The following is a 16,586-nucleotide window of genomic DNA, read 5'->3' as shown; positions in this document are numbered from 1 at the left end:
ATCTAAATGTTAAATGTTAAATCTAAATCCTAAATGTTAAATCTAAATCCTAAATGTTAAATCTAAATCCTAAATGTTAAATCTAATCCTAGATTTAACATTTAACATTTAGATTTAACATTTAGGATTTAGATTTATATTTAGCATTTAGCTGTAACAATTACATTTAACTAGCTAAATGTTGTAAAAAGTGACATCAGAAAATCCACACTACATTTTTAAACAGTGTTTGAAGCTAAATGTGACAAAATTTAGGCATGAATTTTGAGCACAAGCTCGTTTACAAACGGCGCCCCATACACTCCAGGACTAAAGAGGCAGATTTACAAAACATGAAAATCCGTTTTTCTTATTCAGAGCGTCTGAACACGACATTCCTCAGAATGACTGATTTCTCGCTCATTTCATCCCTTTTTCTAACATTTTGTCAGCATTAACTAGCTTGTAGCACCTGAACCATCTGAAGTTGATGTTGGATGCATTTAAAGCTCTTTACAACCAATTTTTCCTACATTTTTAACCTATTTTTTGTATCAGTTTTTCAGCATGAGTCACTTTTTGGTCCTTATATCTGAAATCCTTTTTTAAAAAATCAGGATCATTTTACTCCTTGAACACTTTGGACTGTATATTCTTCTCAGCTGTCTCAACCTTCCAACAAAATGAAAACTGCAAGCCCATTTTGTGTTTTGAAAGCGTGAAACTGCAGAGTAACTATTAACTCCTGACTGCTGACGAATTGAAGGAAAACCCCTGCAGTGAGGAAATCTGTGGCCCCCGTTAACTCGGGTTTCATGTCGCAGGAATTTGTTTTACTTCCTCAGCCAGGATCTATTGTGTTTTCTGTTTATTATATATTTTTATTTCATACCTGCATCAAAATGTAACGAGTACCTGTCCCTCTGTCAGGATTAATGAAATCTAACCTGGCAAATAAACCCTTTGTGATGGATAACAATGATGATGATGATGATAATAATAATAATAATAATAATAATAATAATAATAATAATAATAAAATGGTGGCTCAGTCAGTATAAAGTTGTTCGGAGTGATCACCTTTACCCTGTAATGAAATGGTTTTATCCTCGCAGGAGTGGCTCTATGATAGCAACATCCAGAACAGTTTGATCCAAAGCCAATTAAAATCAGAGCCTTTGAACAAAAGCTCAATCATAAATATTTACTGAAGATTGTAAAGTTATGCATTTTTTTGGATCAGCGTGTTCAGGCTTAGGGCTGAACCAAGGCAGACCGAAACGGTTCTAAGACACATTTATTTGTCTCCATCTTTATAACTTTCTATAACTTAGAAGGTCGTAGTGCTGTTTAAATAGACCAGAGATAACATTTAGTTCAAAGTGCAACATCAAAAAAAGGTAAAGTGGAAAAAGTAGTTGTTTAAGACTAATTTAGGTTTACGTGCTGTAAATAAAAATGCATTTCTGTGTGAACTTCTGACAGATCCCACTAACTATTAGAACCTTACTAAGATGTTTAATCGCTGTAGAAATGTTTATTTTTAACAGAAACTGATTTTTTATTTTGTAAAAGCCTGATGAAGACCTCTCCATCTTTGTGTCTCTGTCCCGTCAGGCCGTCCTGGTTTATGAGATCCTAAACTATATTGAAAACCCGAGGAATTCCACGGTGACCCAAGGCGTTGGTCTGTCTTTCGCTTTGTTCACGTCTGAGTTCTGCAAAGCCTTCTTCATATCATTGCTGTGGGCGATCAACCTGCGCACAGCGGCCAGACTGAAGGGAGCCTTCTCTTCGATGGCCTATCAGAAGGTCATCTCTCTGCGGGTGCACAGCGGCATTTCTATGGGCGAGGTAAACATGGATTTACAGTGGCTTCAGAAAGTATTCAGACCCCCCCATCACTATTTGCAGTTTTATTATGCTGATTGTAGCTTGATGCCACAATGGTTTAAATTCTTTTTTTTTTTTTTCTGTATAATCTTTTGAAACTTTCTCTACTCCTCTTCCTCGCATCCAGATGATAAACGTCCTGACCAACGACGGCCACAGGTTGTTTGAGGCAGCCTTGTTTGGGAGCTTCACTCTCTCCACCCCGGTGCTCTTCATCGTGTGCATCGTGTACTCCTGCTATGTGCTCGGTTTCTCAGCACTGACTGGAGTCAGCACCTACGTCATCTTTGTCCCCATACAGGTCAGGTACTCGACCTATAGGCAGTGCAAAATCCTTTTTTTCTTTTTTAAATTTTACTCAAGGCATGTCACAACAAGAGCCTAAAAGCAGCAGCTAAAACAGTCGAGACACAACAAGCTGCAACGTTCAGTAGGTTTAACTGATACCAAAAGCAAATGTCAGAAGGGTTTTACAGTTTTGCTTTGCCAAGATTGCAAAGCAATAAGTCGTATTGTTTTTCTCTGCCTTGCAGTTTTTCTTGGCCAAACTCATTAACAAGTTCAGATGGAAAGCCATTCAGATAACAGACAGCCGAGTTCGCACCATGAGCGAGATCCTCAACAGCATCAAGCTCATCAAGATGTACGCCTGGGAGGAGTCCTTCGAGAAGAAGGTTGCAGGTAAATCAGCTGCATATTAACCAATTACTTGTTCGTAAATTTAAATGTTATATATATATATATATATATATATATATATATATATATATATATATATATATACACATACTTTTCAGGTTGTTGAGACATTACAAACTTGATGGTTTTTCTTTTCTCATTTGACCCATTATTGTTTTAAAACTTAAATTAAATGGAAATGTATCTTTGTATCTGTAAAATAAATGGTTAATGTTAGCTTATTTACCAGCAGACTCATGGCCTGTCAGGATTTGGGGGTCTTTGGGTTTGTTTTTGTATTGAGTTTGTTTCTTTAATTCTGTTATTTGGTGTGTTGCTCCCTGTGCCCTTTGTGTTTCCTGTCAACATTCACCTTTCCTCTGCTCAGTACCTGTCAGCCTGCCTCTACCACCCACACCTGTCCCTCATTTATAATCAGTCACCTCTGTCCACTTACAAATCACCCTCACCCTTTAAAACTCTCACCACTAACCTGACATGGCCTGCCTGCAGTCCTGACCTGTCACCACTGAAAACAGTTTGTGCAATGTGTGAAAAAGATGAACAAATTAGGTGTTGAATTGTTGTTTTATCATCCATCCATTTTCTTTACCTGCTTCTCTGTTCCGGGTCGCGGGCAGCTAGTGTTTATCTCCAGCAGTCACTGTGCGAGAGGCGGGGGGACACCCTGGACAGGTCGCAAGTCCATCATAGGGACACATAGAGACAAACAACCATTCATGCTCTTCACTCACACCTTGGGACAAATTAAGAGTTACCAATTAACCTAACATGCCTGTTTTTGGTCTGTGGGAGGAAACCGGAGTACCTGGAGTAAACATTTGATCAATCAAGACAAAAAATAAAATCCATTTTCAGAACCAGAGTAGCTGATGTCTCCCTTCAAAATGGTACCTTTGTTTAAAACATGCTGCCAGCATCCACTTCAGAATGGGGTCATGTTTTCAACAAAACAAAATAATCCTGCTTAAGTTTAAGCTTTTAAACAGTTAAACTTTCTCTTTGTGTTATCAGATTTCTTTAGATAGATCTGAATCAAATGGGAAGCTGCAGGCAGATGGCAAGAATGTGAAGCATAAATGAGAAAAAAGTCTGAAAAGTATGGTGCAGTACTATCATGCTTCGTGTTTTCTTGTTTTTCTCTTTTAGAACCCACTCTTTATAGCGCTGCGCATTACATGAGTAACTGGTTTATAGGTTCTTTAATGATGCCCGAGATATGAAGGGTATATAAACAAGTTGAAGGTCTTCTAATCTGGGCGCACTGCCACAAGAAACTCATCCGCAGGGCTTATTGTTCTCGCCGTGTCTTTTCTAGGATTAAGAAAAAAGGAGAAAAAACAGATCCAGCTGGTCAGTTACGTCCAGAATATAAACACCAGCATCACCAGCATCATCCCCACCCTCGCCACGGTTCTCACCTTCCTGGTTCACACTTTGCTGGGTCTGCAGCTCAACACGTCTGATGTGAGTACAGCAGAACTGGGGTCTCCGGGGGGGGGGGACGAGAACACGGCGCACAGATCAATCCACGCTTAAAATCCCAATACGACCTGTCAGTGTTTGTTGTGTTGTCGTAAACGCCTCTCCCTCGTTCCCAGGCCTTCACTACGATCGCCATTTTCAACTCCATGAGGTTCTGCCTTGCTCTGATGCCTATGTCTGTGAAGGCCTTGGCTGAAGCTGCCGTCTCCACATTACGACTGAAGGTAAAAGCTGCTCTTTGTGACCTGCTTAAACCTAGCTGCAAAAGCTACAAATAGTGTGTGTTTTTTTTACTATCACCATTTTAAACCATTGTTAAAATGAATGTAGCATTCCTTGAAGGAATGCATATTGCCCTCCACCTTTTCTGTCAGCATTTTAAAGTGAGATGTGTTAAGCAGAGAAACAGTAGAGTAATACTTTTGGTCAAATTTTCTCAGGTGTTATAACGAGATCTCGCTCAGTTTGTTTACCCTTTAAGTACGTGTTGAGGATGACTCTCAGCTACTACCACATCAAATTTTTGCTCAATGTCTGTAAAGCTAACTGAGGTAGAGCCGTTTTCATCTGTGCTAAAGTTGATTTAGTGTGGCAGCCATCTTGAACTGAAGTGAGTCCAAAAGATAATCAGCTGTAGATGTGCATCCAGTGATTAGTTTCTGATAGTTTCATTAAAATGTGCCCTCTGGTTCATGAGATATTTTGCTAATAGATGGACACACACACAGGCAAAAACAAGCACCAACTGCTACAGCATCAGCTCAGCCACTGCTTTTAAACTTTATGAATCTCGATTTGCTTTCACATCAGTCGGTGATGAAAAGTGGCCGACTGTGAAACCGGAAACTTCAGTCACAGATAGGACGTGTGGCTTCTTTTTCCCAGAAACTGCTGCTGGTCCAGAACCCAGAGTCCTACCTGTCGCAGAAGAAGGACAGCCGCTCGGCGGTAGTGATGAGAAACGCGACGCTCTCCTGGAGCAAGCCGGAGCCGCCCGCCAGCCCAGAGGGTCACTTCAAAGAACACCAGATGACAAACGGGACGACCAAGAAAGGAGATGCTGATAATTCACCCACCCTGAGGAACGTCTCCTTCACGCTGCCGAAGGTGTGCGGCTCCTCTGATAAGAATAGATGAGCTGATCTCTGCTCACCTTCAGGTCTGCTGAAGATCTCTGCGTTCCTTCCTGTAGGGAAACCTGCTCGGAGTCTGTGGGAACGTGGGGAGCGGAAAGACGTCCCTCATTTCTAGCATTCTAGAGCAGGTTAGTAGCTGGCACGCTGTCCCACTAAACTAAATGCACACGTTTCCGAGTTTTCTCCGATCAGATGGCCGTCTCTTTGTCTGTGTCTTGTAGATGCACCTCCTCCAGGGCTCCATCACGGCTAACGGGACGTTCGCATACGTTTCCCAGCAGGCCTGGATCTTCCACGGAACGGTTCAAGAAAACATCCTGATGGGGGAACCCTTTGACCAGGCCAAGTAATTAAACAAACTGTTGTCCCCCCCCCGCTGAATGTGACGGGACAGTATGGAAGAACCAGCCCCTCTGACTGACATTCATCTGACCCCACTGTACTGACAAAGATCGTACATAAAAAGGCTGAGCTGAGTTTTTTATTTTGTTTTTACACACTTTGCTTTACTTTCGAGGTTATCTCACATGAAAAATGATTAACTGGGTGAAAGTGAAGTCTCTGTGACGTCACAGCTGGCGAAGTAGTTAAACAGGGCCAGAGGTCGTCTCTGTTATCTGTCAGCTTCATGCGCAGAAGAAAGCCACTCCAGGCTGCCAGAGATTGTGAAAGATTCACCGCTCACCTGTGTACAGTGTAAATACAGCCGTTACATAACAGGACTACTCATAAACCACTGAAAACTGCATACAATTATTGAAAATGTTGTTAATGTATCTGGTACATTTAGGAGCAAAGTGGTACAAGTAGTTGCAACCGAAAATGCTTTCTAAGCTGAAACTGTCTGTAAAACTTACTGGACAAAGTTGGTGTTTTGCCAAGTTTCTTTGATTGTTTACCGAGTTTTTGAACAGTTCAGCGTGACGTTATTCCCTCGGTTTTAGCCTAAAACATGCCTTGCCCTGATCCTCCACAGATATGACAGAGTCGTGGATGTGTGTAGCCTCAGAGATGATCTGAAAATCCTGCCACATGGTGATCAAACTGAGGTACGCGATCCTTTTTAACTGTTTTCTCTGGTAGTTGAACAGTTTTGGGGGGCAAAAAAAAAGTCATAAAGAGCATCGCCTTTTTGCAAATTTTTTTGTGATCTGTTGGCGCTCAGAGTATGTTTTAGGGATGACTCCCAGCTACTGCAATCCCAAATTCAAGCACTAAATTTGTAAAATTGCCAGCAAAAGATGAGAGATAAACTTTGCTCTTGTTGTTAATTTACTTTCTATTTCCTTGCGACTGAAAGTAAAACACTCAGCAATATTCTGATGTGCAAAGCTCACTAAATAAACAAAAGATTTAAAGTATTTAAGGGCATAAATACATAAAACATCAAATTAGGATGATAACCGGGTCTGTCCCTTTGAGTTCTGAGGTACTTCGGTGGAGTCCAGGTGTTTCTGTTGGTGTTTTCGTGTGTATTTGAAGCTAGAGGTTCCCATAATCATCTCTGCCTTCTGATGTTTTGGTGGCAGATTGGAGAAAGGGGGCTGAATCTGTCAGGAGGACAGAAACAGAGGATCAGCCTGGCCAGAGCCGTCTACTCCAATAAGGACATTTTCCTCCTCGATGACCCACTGTCCGCCGTCGACGCCCATGTCGGGAAGCACATCTTCGAAGAGTGCATAAAGAAGGAGCTCCAGGGAAAATCCGTCATACTGGTTACACACCAGCTCCAGGTAGGGCCGTAAACGGGGTGGTATTCTGTAGCTGACAGCCAGTTTGGTCCTTTTTTTGTTGAAAATCTGTATTTGGGCGTCTGAAGTGAGCAGATCAAAATCTTGGGCCCACCTCTGTCATATTGTTACGGGCCGACTGTCTGTAGTGGGTAGTGTTACATCACAAACCAGCTCAAAGCTGAATTATCCAGTCCCCACCATTACTGTACCTCCGTCCACACCTTAGAAAAGGAAAATCACAACTCTTTCATTTTCTAAGTTTGTTTAACAAAAAGATTGTTAAATATTGCCTCACCAGGACTTTGCTAAAAGCTTGGTTCGTTTCTCCGTCTGTTAGCAAAGATCAGATAAACCTTAATGAGCGGATTGTGATCTGGAACGCACTGTTTTTTAATCACGCTGTGGCCTTGGCAGAGGGTCAGTGCTCTCTGAGGGCTTCTAGTTATCTTTGCTTTTGCTTTGAAGTATTTGGAGTTCTGCGACGAGATCCTGGTTCTGGAAGATGGGGAGGTCCAGGAAGCTGGACACCACCAGGCGCTGATGAAAGCCAATGGACGCTACACTCAGATGATCAGCAACTACCAGATGGAACAGTCCAAAGTAAGAGCGTCACAAATGAGTTTCTTTTTTTTTCCTCTGAAATTTAACTGTAAGCCTTTATTGTTTTACAACCTCAGAGGCAGTAAAGAGAACAGTCAGCTGTAAAATGACAAACGCTGTCTAAGCTCGGTGAATTTTGGCAGAACAAGCTGTAATGCCGCGCTCTCCATGCTTTCCATTGTCAGACTCAGAAAGACGAGGAGGAGGAGGAGGAGGAGGTCTCACCCAAAGATGTGGCCGAGTTGAAAGAGCTCAGGCAGCGTGCCGACAGTGGGATTGTGAACCCCGGTATGAAAACAAGGAAGAAAAATGTTTGTTTTAAGGGATAACTTTTGATGCTTCATTTTAGATGCAGAGAAGGAAAAATGACGCAAGTTCAGGACACAATGAGACTTGTTTGTAGTGATTTAAAAGGATTTAAAAGGACGTCGTCGTATTATAAATGTGCTCTTGGTACACTTCTGTGTAGAGCACCAACAGAAAGACTGTAACTGTAAGCTAAAGTGTAACCAGGATAAAATCATGACAAAGCTTTGCAAAGGTGATAAAACAGCCAACATTAAACCTGACTTTTAGCTTCTTGGTTGCCATAGAAAGATGGCAGTAGATAAGGAGAGGCAAGGGTAAAAGCAATTAAGAAAGAAAAAAAAAACTTTACTCTCTTTTTATAGCTAGGGCGTTTCAGAGCTGGTTTACTTTTAGGAAGAAATGTCAGATACTGAGTGTTAAATTTTAATCCCAGCTGTAAATATGATGAACTACATAACATCCTTGCCATGTTTCAGCATTTGACATGTCAGATGAAAAGGTGGATGGAGCGGCGGCTGAACCGAAACGTGAGTCTGCAAAACTCACTTTATGAAAAATGTTTTAATATTTGTCCCAAAACTATTTATGGAAGTGACATTTTTGCTTTGAAACATTGTCACAGAAAAGGTTTATGCTAGAAAAAAATACCAGTTGTCCTGGAAACTAAACATGTCTCCACAAAAATATGTTATAAAGTTGAAGAAGAAATATTCACCAGATTTCTAGAAGTCTTAGGTTTTTACTCATTTTCGGGTACTTGTATAGCCAAATAATATATAATCACCACATTTTAGCCATTTATGAAATATTGTCAAAAAAATTGAATGTCTTTAGAGTTGTGTTTTATCCTTCAAAATGATTATTCTTCCACCAGAAAGGATAATTAATAGAAACAAGAACTGAAGTATAGGTTGAGCTGACGTGAAATGATCGTTTTATAAACATCTGAAATGCTTTTGTGATCCAGTTGTTAGAAAAGCTGAACATATATATATTTTTTGTAAACGTGCACACAAAAACAAGGAAGGAAAACACTCAGAAAGAGGCAGGTAGACTGGAATCTAAAGAACCAGTGGAAGAAAAGTTATGTAACTAAGGCAGGAGCTCCTTGAAGCGTCGGTAAAAGACAGAAGAAAGGATGAACAGAGAGGCTTACTGAGGACCTCTGGTGGGGAGAAGAGGAGAGGCTAAATAAACACACTCACACTCACGTGGTGACACCTACAGGATCAACAGGACAGGACTCTTAACAGGAGCCACATTATTCACTCTGTAAAACCCTTTTCTCCTCGTTAAGCTGACGTGGAGGCTGACGATAAGCTGGTCAGTCAGGAGTCCTCCACAGAGGGGTCGGTCTCCTGGAGAGTCTACCACCAGTACTGCCAGGCAGTTGGAGGTCTGACAAACACACACACACACACACACACACACACACACACACACACACACACACACACGTCTGTCCTCTCATCAGTCTGAGCAGTAATATCATTCAGATATGTCCGACCTGGTTGGTTGAGTTGAACTGTGTTGCTGCAGGCTACATCGTGACCTTCCTCACCATCCTGAACATCGTCCTCATGATCGGATCCACAGCTTTCAGCAACTGGTGGCTCAGCTACTGGCTGGGGCAGGGCGATGGGGTGAGAGTCACTTCTCCATTTATGTTTTTCTACTCCACAAACTCAGTGTCCAACTTTTACTCTATTACACGTTAGACCATCTTGTGCTTTGCTGCCAAACCTAAAAGTTAAATTTCTTTCACGGGGCGTTCCGCAAGGTTCTATTGTAGGAACGTTGCTCTTTTGTCTGTTTGATGAAGAATGACCAGAAAGTTGAACAGATAAATGCAGACGATGCTGTCATTTATATGTTTGCAAATACTCCACAATGGGCTGCAGAGTTATTATTTTGATTGTTTATTTTAGAGGGGCGACTGCTTGGGGCCAAGCAACCCAATCAGTTCTGAAACCTGTGATGTACAAACAAACGTTGAAAATTTGAGATCAAATGCCAATGAAGTGGCCCCGTTGGAAAATACAGAACTATACTGAGTAAATACTTTCAATTTTGTGAATATTTTTATATCTTACATTTATAAAATTGTCTCTTAAATGTGTTAATGGCCTTGTTCCAGAGGTAAGGAGCCAAATGGTTTGAAAAACCAGCAGTACAGCAGCTAAAACAAGAGGAGCGGTTAATGGAGACTGTAGACCAGCGAGTCACAAAACATTATTTGGACAGGCTTTCATTTGTTTAAAGGTCCTGTATTTTGTCTTTGTAGTCATCAGGAAACAACACTTCAAACAGCAATGACGTCTCACAAAACCCAGACCTGCACTTCTACCAAATGATTTACGGCGTGATGGTCATCGTCACGGTGGTGCTTGCTGTGATCAAGTGCTTCTTCTACACTCACGTCACAATAAGGGCCTCCTGCAAACTCCACGACAGAATGTTCAAGAAGGTACGGTGCAACATCTGAACTCACCGACCAGAGTCCGGTGTTCCCGCTGAACAGCCGAAGCTGATGGCGCCGGTGTATTTTTTCAGATTTTTGCCAGCCCGATGAGCTTCTTCGACACAACGCCAACAGGACGCATTCTGAACCGCTTCTCCAAGGACCAGGAGGAGGTGGACACGGTGCTCCCTCTCCACATGGACCCTTTCTTGCAGTTTTCTCTTCTCGTCACCTTCACCATCATCATCATCGCCTCCGTGTTTCCCCTGATGCTGGTGGCTGTGGTCATCATGGGAGTCTTGTTCACTCTCATTCTCTTGTGAGTTCGAAGCTTCAAAACGCGCTCAAGTCGATTTTTTTTTTATTTTTAGGGCGACAGCGGGAGAATTGCGCAGCTGGAAAGAGTTTGTCTTTTAATGATTGATTTCTCTTCAGCGTATTTCAAAGGAGCATACGTCAGATGAAGAAGATGGAGAACATCAGCCGCTCTCCGTGCATCTCTCTCACCACCTCCACCCTGCAGGGCCTCAGCACCATCCATGCCTACAACATCCGAGACAGCCACGTCAAACTGTGAGATACTTTACGTTCAGGAGTGCAGGAGGCGACGCTGATGCTGGCCTACGTCATAAATACGATTTGATTTGGTTAAAGTGATATCTAAAGAGCCACCCTCCTGTCCTGTTTGTCGAACTGTAGCTTCAAGTCCCTGAACGACATCAACTCCAACCACTATTTGCTGTTTCACTCTGGCACTCGCTGGCTCTCTTTCTGGTTGGACTTCATGGCTGCTACCATGACTCTGCTGGTGTCTCTGTTTGTGGTGCTCAGCAGCAACGAGATCATCAGTCCAGCCCTGAAAGGCCTGGCCATGTCCTACACCATTCAGGTAAGTTCAGGACGCCCAACGAGCTCCTGCTTCCTGTGAGTCTCGAACACATGCTGCAACATGTGAGTCTCCCGTGTGCTCCAGCTGACAGGCCTGCTCCAGTATGTGGTGAGACAGTCAACAGAGGTGGAGGCACGGTTCAATTCGGTGGAGCGACTGCTGGAGTACATCACGGTCAGATTTCTCTCCTGCCTTCACTTCACGAGTCCCGGTCTGCTCGAGATGCCAGTTCACCATTTTCTGAGGTCTGTCCTAAGATGTTTTACTGTGCTAACAGAGCTGCAAGCCTGAGGCCCCCAGGCACATAAAGGAGGCTCATATTCCCGACGGCTGGCCCAAGGATGGAGCCATCACCTTCCACGACTACAAGATGAGGTACAGGGAGAACACGCCCATTGTCCTGAACGGGCTTGATTTCCTCATTCAAGCTGGAGAGAAAATCGGCATCGTGGGAAGGACAGGGTCCGGTAAGACATCCGGCATAAAAGTCGTTTTTCTATTTTTTATTCTTAAAGGCAAAACAGAAAAAAAAGTTATGCAAAACACTGGATGTCCTTTTAAGTGTAAAATAGATTGTTCTATCATTTCACTCAGGTAGCTCTAATAAAGTCTGACATATTTAGCTCATGTAAGGTCCACAAAATGTAAAAAAGACACTGAAGATGTTTAATAAATGTGTTTTTTTCTATGTCCTGAACATGATGACTGTTCAACTTTTACTGCTTCTTCAAATCAGAACATAGTTTAGTAATTTGTCAAGTTTTTAAAATCATTTTCAACAAAACATTTCTTTGTACATTAATATAAACAACCATTAATTAGTTTAGTTAAAGTAACCATTATAACAGGTCAGAGTCCTGGACCCTGCTTAGGACCATGACCAGTTTTGCTGTGGCAGGTTTCAGCTCTCGCTCTTTGTGCTCCGTGTCTGCAGGGAAATCCTCTTTAGGCGTGGCCCTGTTCCGACTCGTGGAGCCAGCAGCGGGAACCATCCTTGTAGACGGAGTGGACATCATGGCCATCGGCCTGCAGGATCTGCGCAGCAAGCTGTCCATCATCCCCCAGGAACCCGTGCTGTTCACCGGCACGATCAGGTAACAGCAGCCGGCCTGCAGCCGTTCGCTCGCTGGCAGCCGCGCTCTGATGTCACTGCTACAGCCCGGTCACATGCTAACCAGCTGTGTGCCCCACCCCCAGATACAACCTGGACCCTTTTGATAACTACACTGATGAGGAGATCTGGGCTGTGCTACAGAAGACCTACATGAAGGACTCGGTATGTTACCAGGGGATTTTGGGAGTCCATATATGACACAGCATAAACACTTTAATCATAAATATGTTAATTATCTAAAACAATAACACACCAAAATAACAGAAATAATGAGCAGATGTAGGTTGGACAAACAGCAACACCTGAATTCATTTTTGCAGTTTGCAGAATGGTGATCTTGTACTATTGCACATCTTAAAGCATTTCTTTTTTTAAAGTAATGCCACTAATAACCACCATGACATGCCTCAGACTCAGACAGTATTAAAACCTTTACAGTCCCGAGTGTTTTTTGCACACCTGAAATGCAAGAACTCATATATATTTACAACCGAAATACACGAGGTTAAACTTAAAATTATTTTTGGTCAATATTTTAGCTTTCAAATTTAAAAATTCAACATTTTTCTAGTTTTAAATGTAAACAAATCCTTCACCATGTATACTCTGAAATTATTTTCTGTCTGTGATGTGTGTAAAAGGTACTGTTGAAGTAAAACTAATGGTATTAAATGGGATTTGGTTTCCTCAGATCTCCAAGCTGGAGGGGAAGCTTCAGGCTGAAGTGTTGGAAAATGGAGAAAACTTCTCTGTAGGCGAGAGACAACTGATGTGCATGGCTCGAGCACTTCTCCGTAACTCCAAGGTCTGTGCCGTTCGCTTAATCATCCTCTGTTTTTCAAACTTTCCTCTTCATACGTGTGTTATTTTAATAATGCGCACAGATCAAAAGGAAACTGCTGCTTGGAGTTCACTATTTACTTCTTTTTTTTTTTTCAGGTTATAGTACATGCTAAGACATTTTTACAGTCCTCATTCAACCCCTCGTCTTTTAAAACCAGACCCTGTTTTATCTTTTGTCTGTCAGATCATCCTCCTGGACGAGGCCACAGCCTCCATCGATGCGGAGACGGACGCTCTGATCCAGAACACCATCAAGGAGTCCTTCCACGACTGCACCATGCTCACCATCGCGCACCGCATCAACACTGTGATGCATGCAGATCGAATTCTGGTCATGGACAAAGGAAAGGTAACCAACCAACATGAAAACGCACAGATTTTTTGTTATTCCCCCCCACCACCCTTTTTGTCTGGATGTAATGGGTGTTCTGTCCACCAGGCGGCAGAACTGGGCCCTCCAGATGTGCTGAAGCAAAGACCAGGCTCCCTGTTCTCCTCACTCCTCACGGCTGCTAACACTGTGAACACATAAGACCTGCGGACACACGTACTTTCCCCTCTATGCAATAATAACCGAGACACTGGAACAGTATAACGATTGTACAGGAATCAGTACTGTAATGTTGTAAAAAGAGACATTGGAAGAACAGGATTTGTTGTTGACGCAAGAGACAGAATGATTTTCCTTTTTTGTAGCTAAGTCTGTAAATAGCTGTGTATTTATATCAAAAGTGTACTGAACAAAACCTGACCGATGTTCTTACGTTTTTATCAGAGTGGATGTGAGCTGCTGTCATGTATTTTTTCTCTTTTTTAAATTTTATATTTATTTTCTATGTCTGTCACTTTCTAAACTACATTTAAAGACTGGATGTATTGCATGATTAAACGTGACATGGGAAATACACTTTGAAATAACTACTGCATCGTAATGCATTAAAAATAAAAAAACATGTATAAATTCAATCCCATGCCATGCTTGCTGAGCATCCACATGTCGGTGCCGCTGCAGGCACAAAGTAATAACATTTAGAAATGTGTAAGTGTTTTTGCTGGCATTCATGAACGCCTTCCTTTCTCTCTGCCTTTGCACAGTTGTTGGAAATTATTGTTTAGCATCGATTTTCACCAGCTGACCCAGTGAACTTCAGTAAATCCTTAAAGAAGCTCGGACTGAAAGGGGCGCTTACGGTTTGCAAACTGGAGATCTGTTAAAGGATCAGTTTTGAAGCCAAAGATAAGATTTTTTTAGTTATGGCTTTTTTGTTGTTGTTGTTTTTTTAAAAGAACCTCTCAAATATGTGCCTCAGATCCAGCCGGTGTGATCAGAAGCACCAGAGTCTCTCTTGTTAAATCCCATTAAAGCAATGCATCTGGAGTTGGAGGGGTCCTGTCCTCGTTCTGCTTTCTCAGTCCTGACTTTATCTCTCTTCTCTCCAGCCTCAGACGTTCTCCTCTTGATTCAAACCTCAGGATGAAGCAGTATGCACTGCAACTTAGACATAATCTGCACTCATAAAGATAAAAAGGGACGAGTCGCCTTTAAAAAAGCCTGTTAGAGTTAATCTATTGAGGTCCTTCTGCCGAACGCTGTCTTATTGCAGGAAAACCAGCTGGAAAAGAGGAGAAAATACCTTTAGCGTGTATAGATTCGTTTCTTCTTATGTGTCGCTGAGCTTTTACCAGCTTTATGCACTTGGTTTGGAAATTCTGTGTCACAATCTGGTCCAGAGGAAAGAAAGAAAACAGACATACAATAAAGGAGATGTATGGAAATTCCTTTGAGGATTTAAAAGCCACAATATAATATTCATCATATTGTTACACTGACGAGCCCTTTATGAGTAGAATAAATATAGATTTTTTTTTTCCAGAAATTATAAAAAATATATATCTTATTGCGGGGCAAGTAACAAAAAAGAGCTGTAATGTTTGAAAAATCTTTCTTTTACAAGTGAAAAACAAACAGACTGAAGCCAAATTTGTGCTCATATAAGAACAATAAATGATATTAAAATAAAAAAAATACCAAATGCTTATCTTCTCACATAGTTACTGAACAGATTGCTGAGATTATAATACAGAAATATGTTTGAAAGCCTTGAAAAATCTACATTATTGGCGCATGACAACTACACTAAACTAGACGAAGCCCTGAAAGTTTTCATTTACATTAAAAAAAAAGTTTAGATTATTTAACCTCAGGTATAAGTTACCGTGCTTTAATAATGCATTTAAACGAGTCTTTGTGGAGGAGGTGTGTTGATAATTCATCTTCTTGAATTAGCAGTAAAATAAGCTGTTTGTTATAAAGTAAGCTAACAAGATGAGAATGTCCAGACTGCCATAAAATACTTTCACTGATGACAAATGATAGTACTACAGACTCCTTAAAGCTTGAGGTGCAATTAGAAGAATAACTGTTTGTCTATCATCTTGGATTTTATGAGGTTGTAATTTGTGTTTTGTTGAAATTCCTGAGTGTTTTGTAGTTTGCACTATTTTTGTTTTATGTTTTGGAAATAAAAAAAAGTGTAAAAATCACCTCTGAGCACGTCTGCAGTGTTGGACTGGACTTTACAATGTCTGTTTTGATTTTCAGTGTATTCTGATGACAAATAAGTACATAAGAAGTCAAATTTAAAGGTCATTTAAATGTTTCCTTGTCTGTTGAAGAATTTATTCCTGATTTTGTCTGTGCTAATTTAATCTTTCATAGCTCGTGCAGAACTTGCAGCTGAGGCTGTTCTCGGTCGTAAACTTTGATTGCATTTTTGTGTCTGTTTTTTTTTTTTTTTGCTTGATTCCTTGCTGGTGTTGCAGGGCAGCAGCAAAGTGTTGCGGTTCCCGGCAGAAATCAGATGTTGTGCAGTCACAGACTTCTCTTTGTTCTCTGAGACGTCTGAGGCTACATCAGCTCACTCCTGACATAAAACCACAACTGAGAAGAGAAGAGAGGTGAGCACAGAGATGTGATCTTTACATCTATTAACTGGACTGTAAATAACAGAGGGCACGGAGGGAAAAGACGTGGCAACTCAGTCAAAACGCACGTCTCACACACATTCAAACAAAGTATTTCCCTTCTGGACCCGGTGCAACAGTCAGTCAGAAGTTCAGAGATGTCTTTAACACTTTGTTACCAGTTTTGTTGAAAGAGACGTAGACTTCTAGGCCTGCTTCAAGCAGCTTTCAGCTGCTTCTGAAAGCTGAACCAGTGACCTCGTAGTCACAAGGTTTCTTCCTGCTCCTTAAGGCAGAAGGCTAAATAAAATATGAATGAATCAGTTATTATGCTGGGTTGGGATGAAGCCAGCTCACAAGCTGTACATTAAAAAGTCTCAACAATTTCATCCAATCTTCATCTTTCAGCAGGCCTTTTTAGGGGTCGCCAGAGCGGATCATCTCCACGACCTCCAGCTCTCTGCCCTCTGTCCTTTTGTTT

At 41.6% G+C, this 16,586-nt stretch overlaps 1 protein-coding gene across 1 annotated transcript in view; it reads left to right on the top strand.

The window, feature by feature from the left end:
• The window catches only part of abcc12 (ATP-binding cassette, sub-family C (CFTR/MRP), member 12), an 18,929-nt gene extending 3,615 nt beyond the window's left edge, over nucleotides 1-15,314 (top strand). Inside the window, exons 6-31 of the mRNA XM_017425851.3 lie at nucleotides 1,597-1,833; nucleotides 2,000-2,173; nucleotides 2,406-2,553; nucleotides 3,890-4,038; nucleotides 4,173-4,280; nucleotides 4,942-5,163; nucleotides 5,249-5,320; nucleotides 5,414-5,538; nucleotides 6,169-6,241; nucleotides 6,722-6,925; nucleotides 7,391-7,525; nucleotides 7,711-7,813; nucleotides 8,311-8,361; nucleotides 9,132-9,230; nucleotides 9,374-9,477; nucleotides 10,119-10,301; nucleotides 10,388-10,614; nucleotides 10,731-10,868; nucleotides 10,995-11,184; nucleotides 11,269-11,358; nucleotides 11,462-11,651; nucleotides 12,119-12,278; nucleotides 12,382-12,460; nucleotides 12,990-13,103; nucleotides 13,326-13,490; nucleotides 13,581-15,314. Of these exons, the coding sequence (XP_017281340.1) occupies nucleotides 1,597-1,833; nucleotides 2,000-2,173; nucleotides 2,406-2,553; nucleotides 3,890-4,038; nucleotides 4,173-4,280; nucleotides 4,942-5,163; nucleotides 5,249-5,320; nucleotides 5,414-5,538; nucleotides 6,169-6,241; nucleotides 6,722-6,925; nucleotides 7,391-7,525; nucleotides 7,711-7,813; nucleotides 8,311-8,361; nucleotides 9,132-9,230; nucleotides 9,374-9,477; nucleotides 10,119-10,301; nucleotides 10,388-10,614; nucleotides 10,731-10,868; nucleotides 10,995-11,184; nucleotides 11,269-11,358; nucleotides 11,462-11,651; nucleotides 12,119-12,278; nucleotides 12,382-12,460; nucleotides 12,990-13,103; nucleotides 13,326-13,490; nucleotides 13,581-13,673 (3,633 nt within the window). The 3' untranslated portion in view covers nucleotides 13,674-15,314. The remainder of the gene's footprint in view (nucleotides 1-1,596; nucleotides 1,834-1,999; nucleotides 2,174-2,405; nucleotides 2,554-3,889; nucleotides 4,039-4,172; nucleotides 4,281-4,941; nucleotides 5,164-5,248; nucleotides 5,321-5,413; nucleotides 5,539-6,168; nucleotides 6,242-6,721; nucleotides 6,926-7,390; nucleotides 7,526-7,710; nucleotides 7,814-8,310; nucleotides 8,362-9,131; nucleotides 9,231-9,373; nucleotides 9,478-10,118; nucleotides 10,302-10,387; nucleotides 10,615-10,730; nucleotides 10,869-10,994; nucleotides 11,185-11,268; nucleotides 11,359-11,461; nucleotides 11,652-12,118; nucleotides 12,279-12,381; nucleotides 12,461-12,989; nucleotides 13,104-13,325; nucleotides 13,491-13,580) is intronic.
• The last annotated feature ends 1,272 nt before the right edge of the window (nucleotides 15,315-16,586 follow it).

Source organism: Kryptolebias marmoratus, linkage group LG15 (genome assembly GCF_001649575.2).
Source record: "Kryptolebias marmoratus isolate JLee-2015 linkage group LG15, ASM164957v2, whole genome shotgun sequence".
In the NCBI taxonomy this organism is placed as follows: Eukaryota; Metazoa; Chordata; class Actinopteri; order Cyprinodontiformes; family Rivulidae; genus Kryptolebias; species Kryptolebias marmoratus.
The sequence above is the reverse complement of the archived record's forward strand: the minus strand, read 5'-3'. Positions and strand labels throughout refer to the sequence as shown.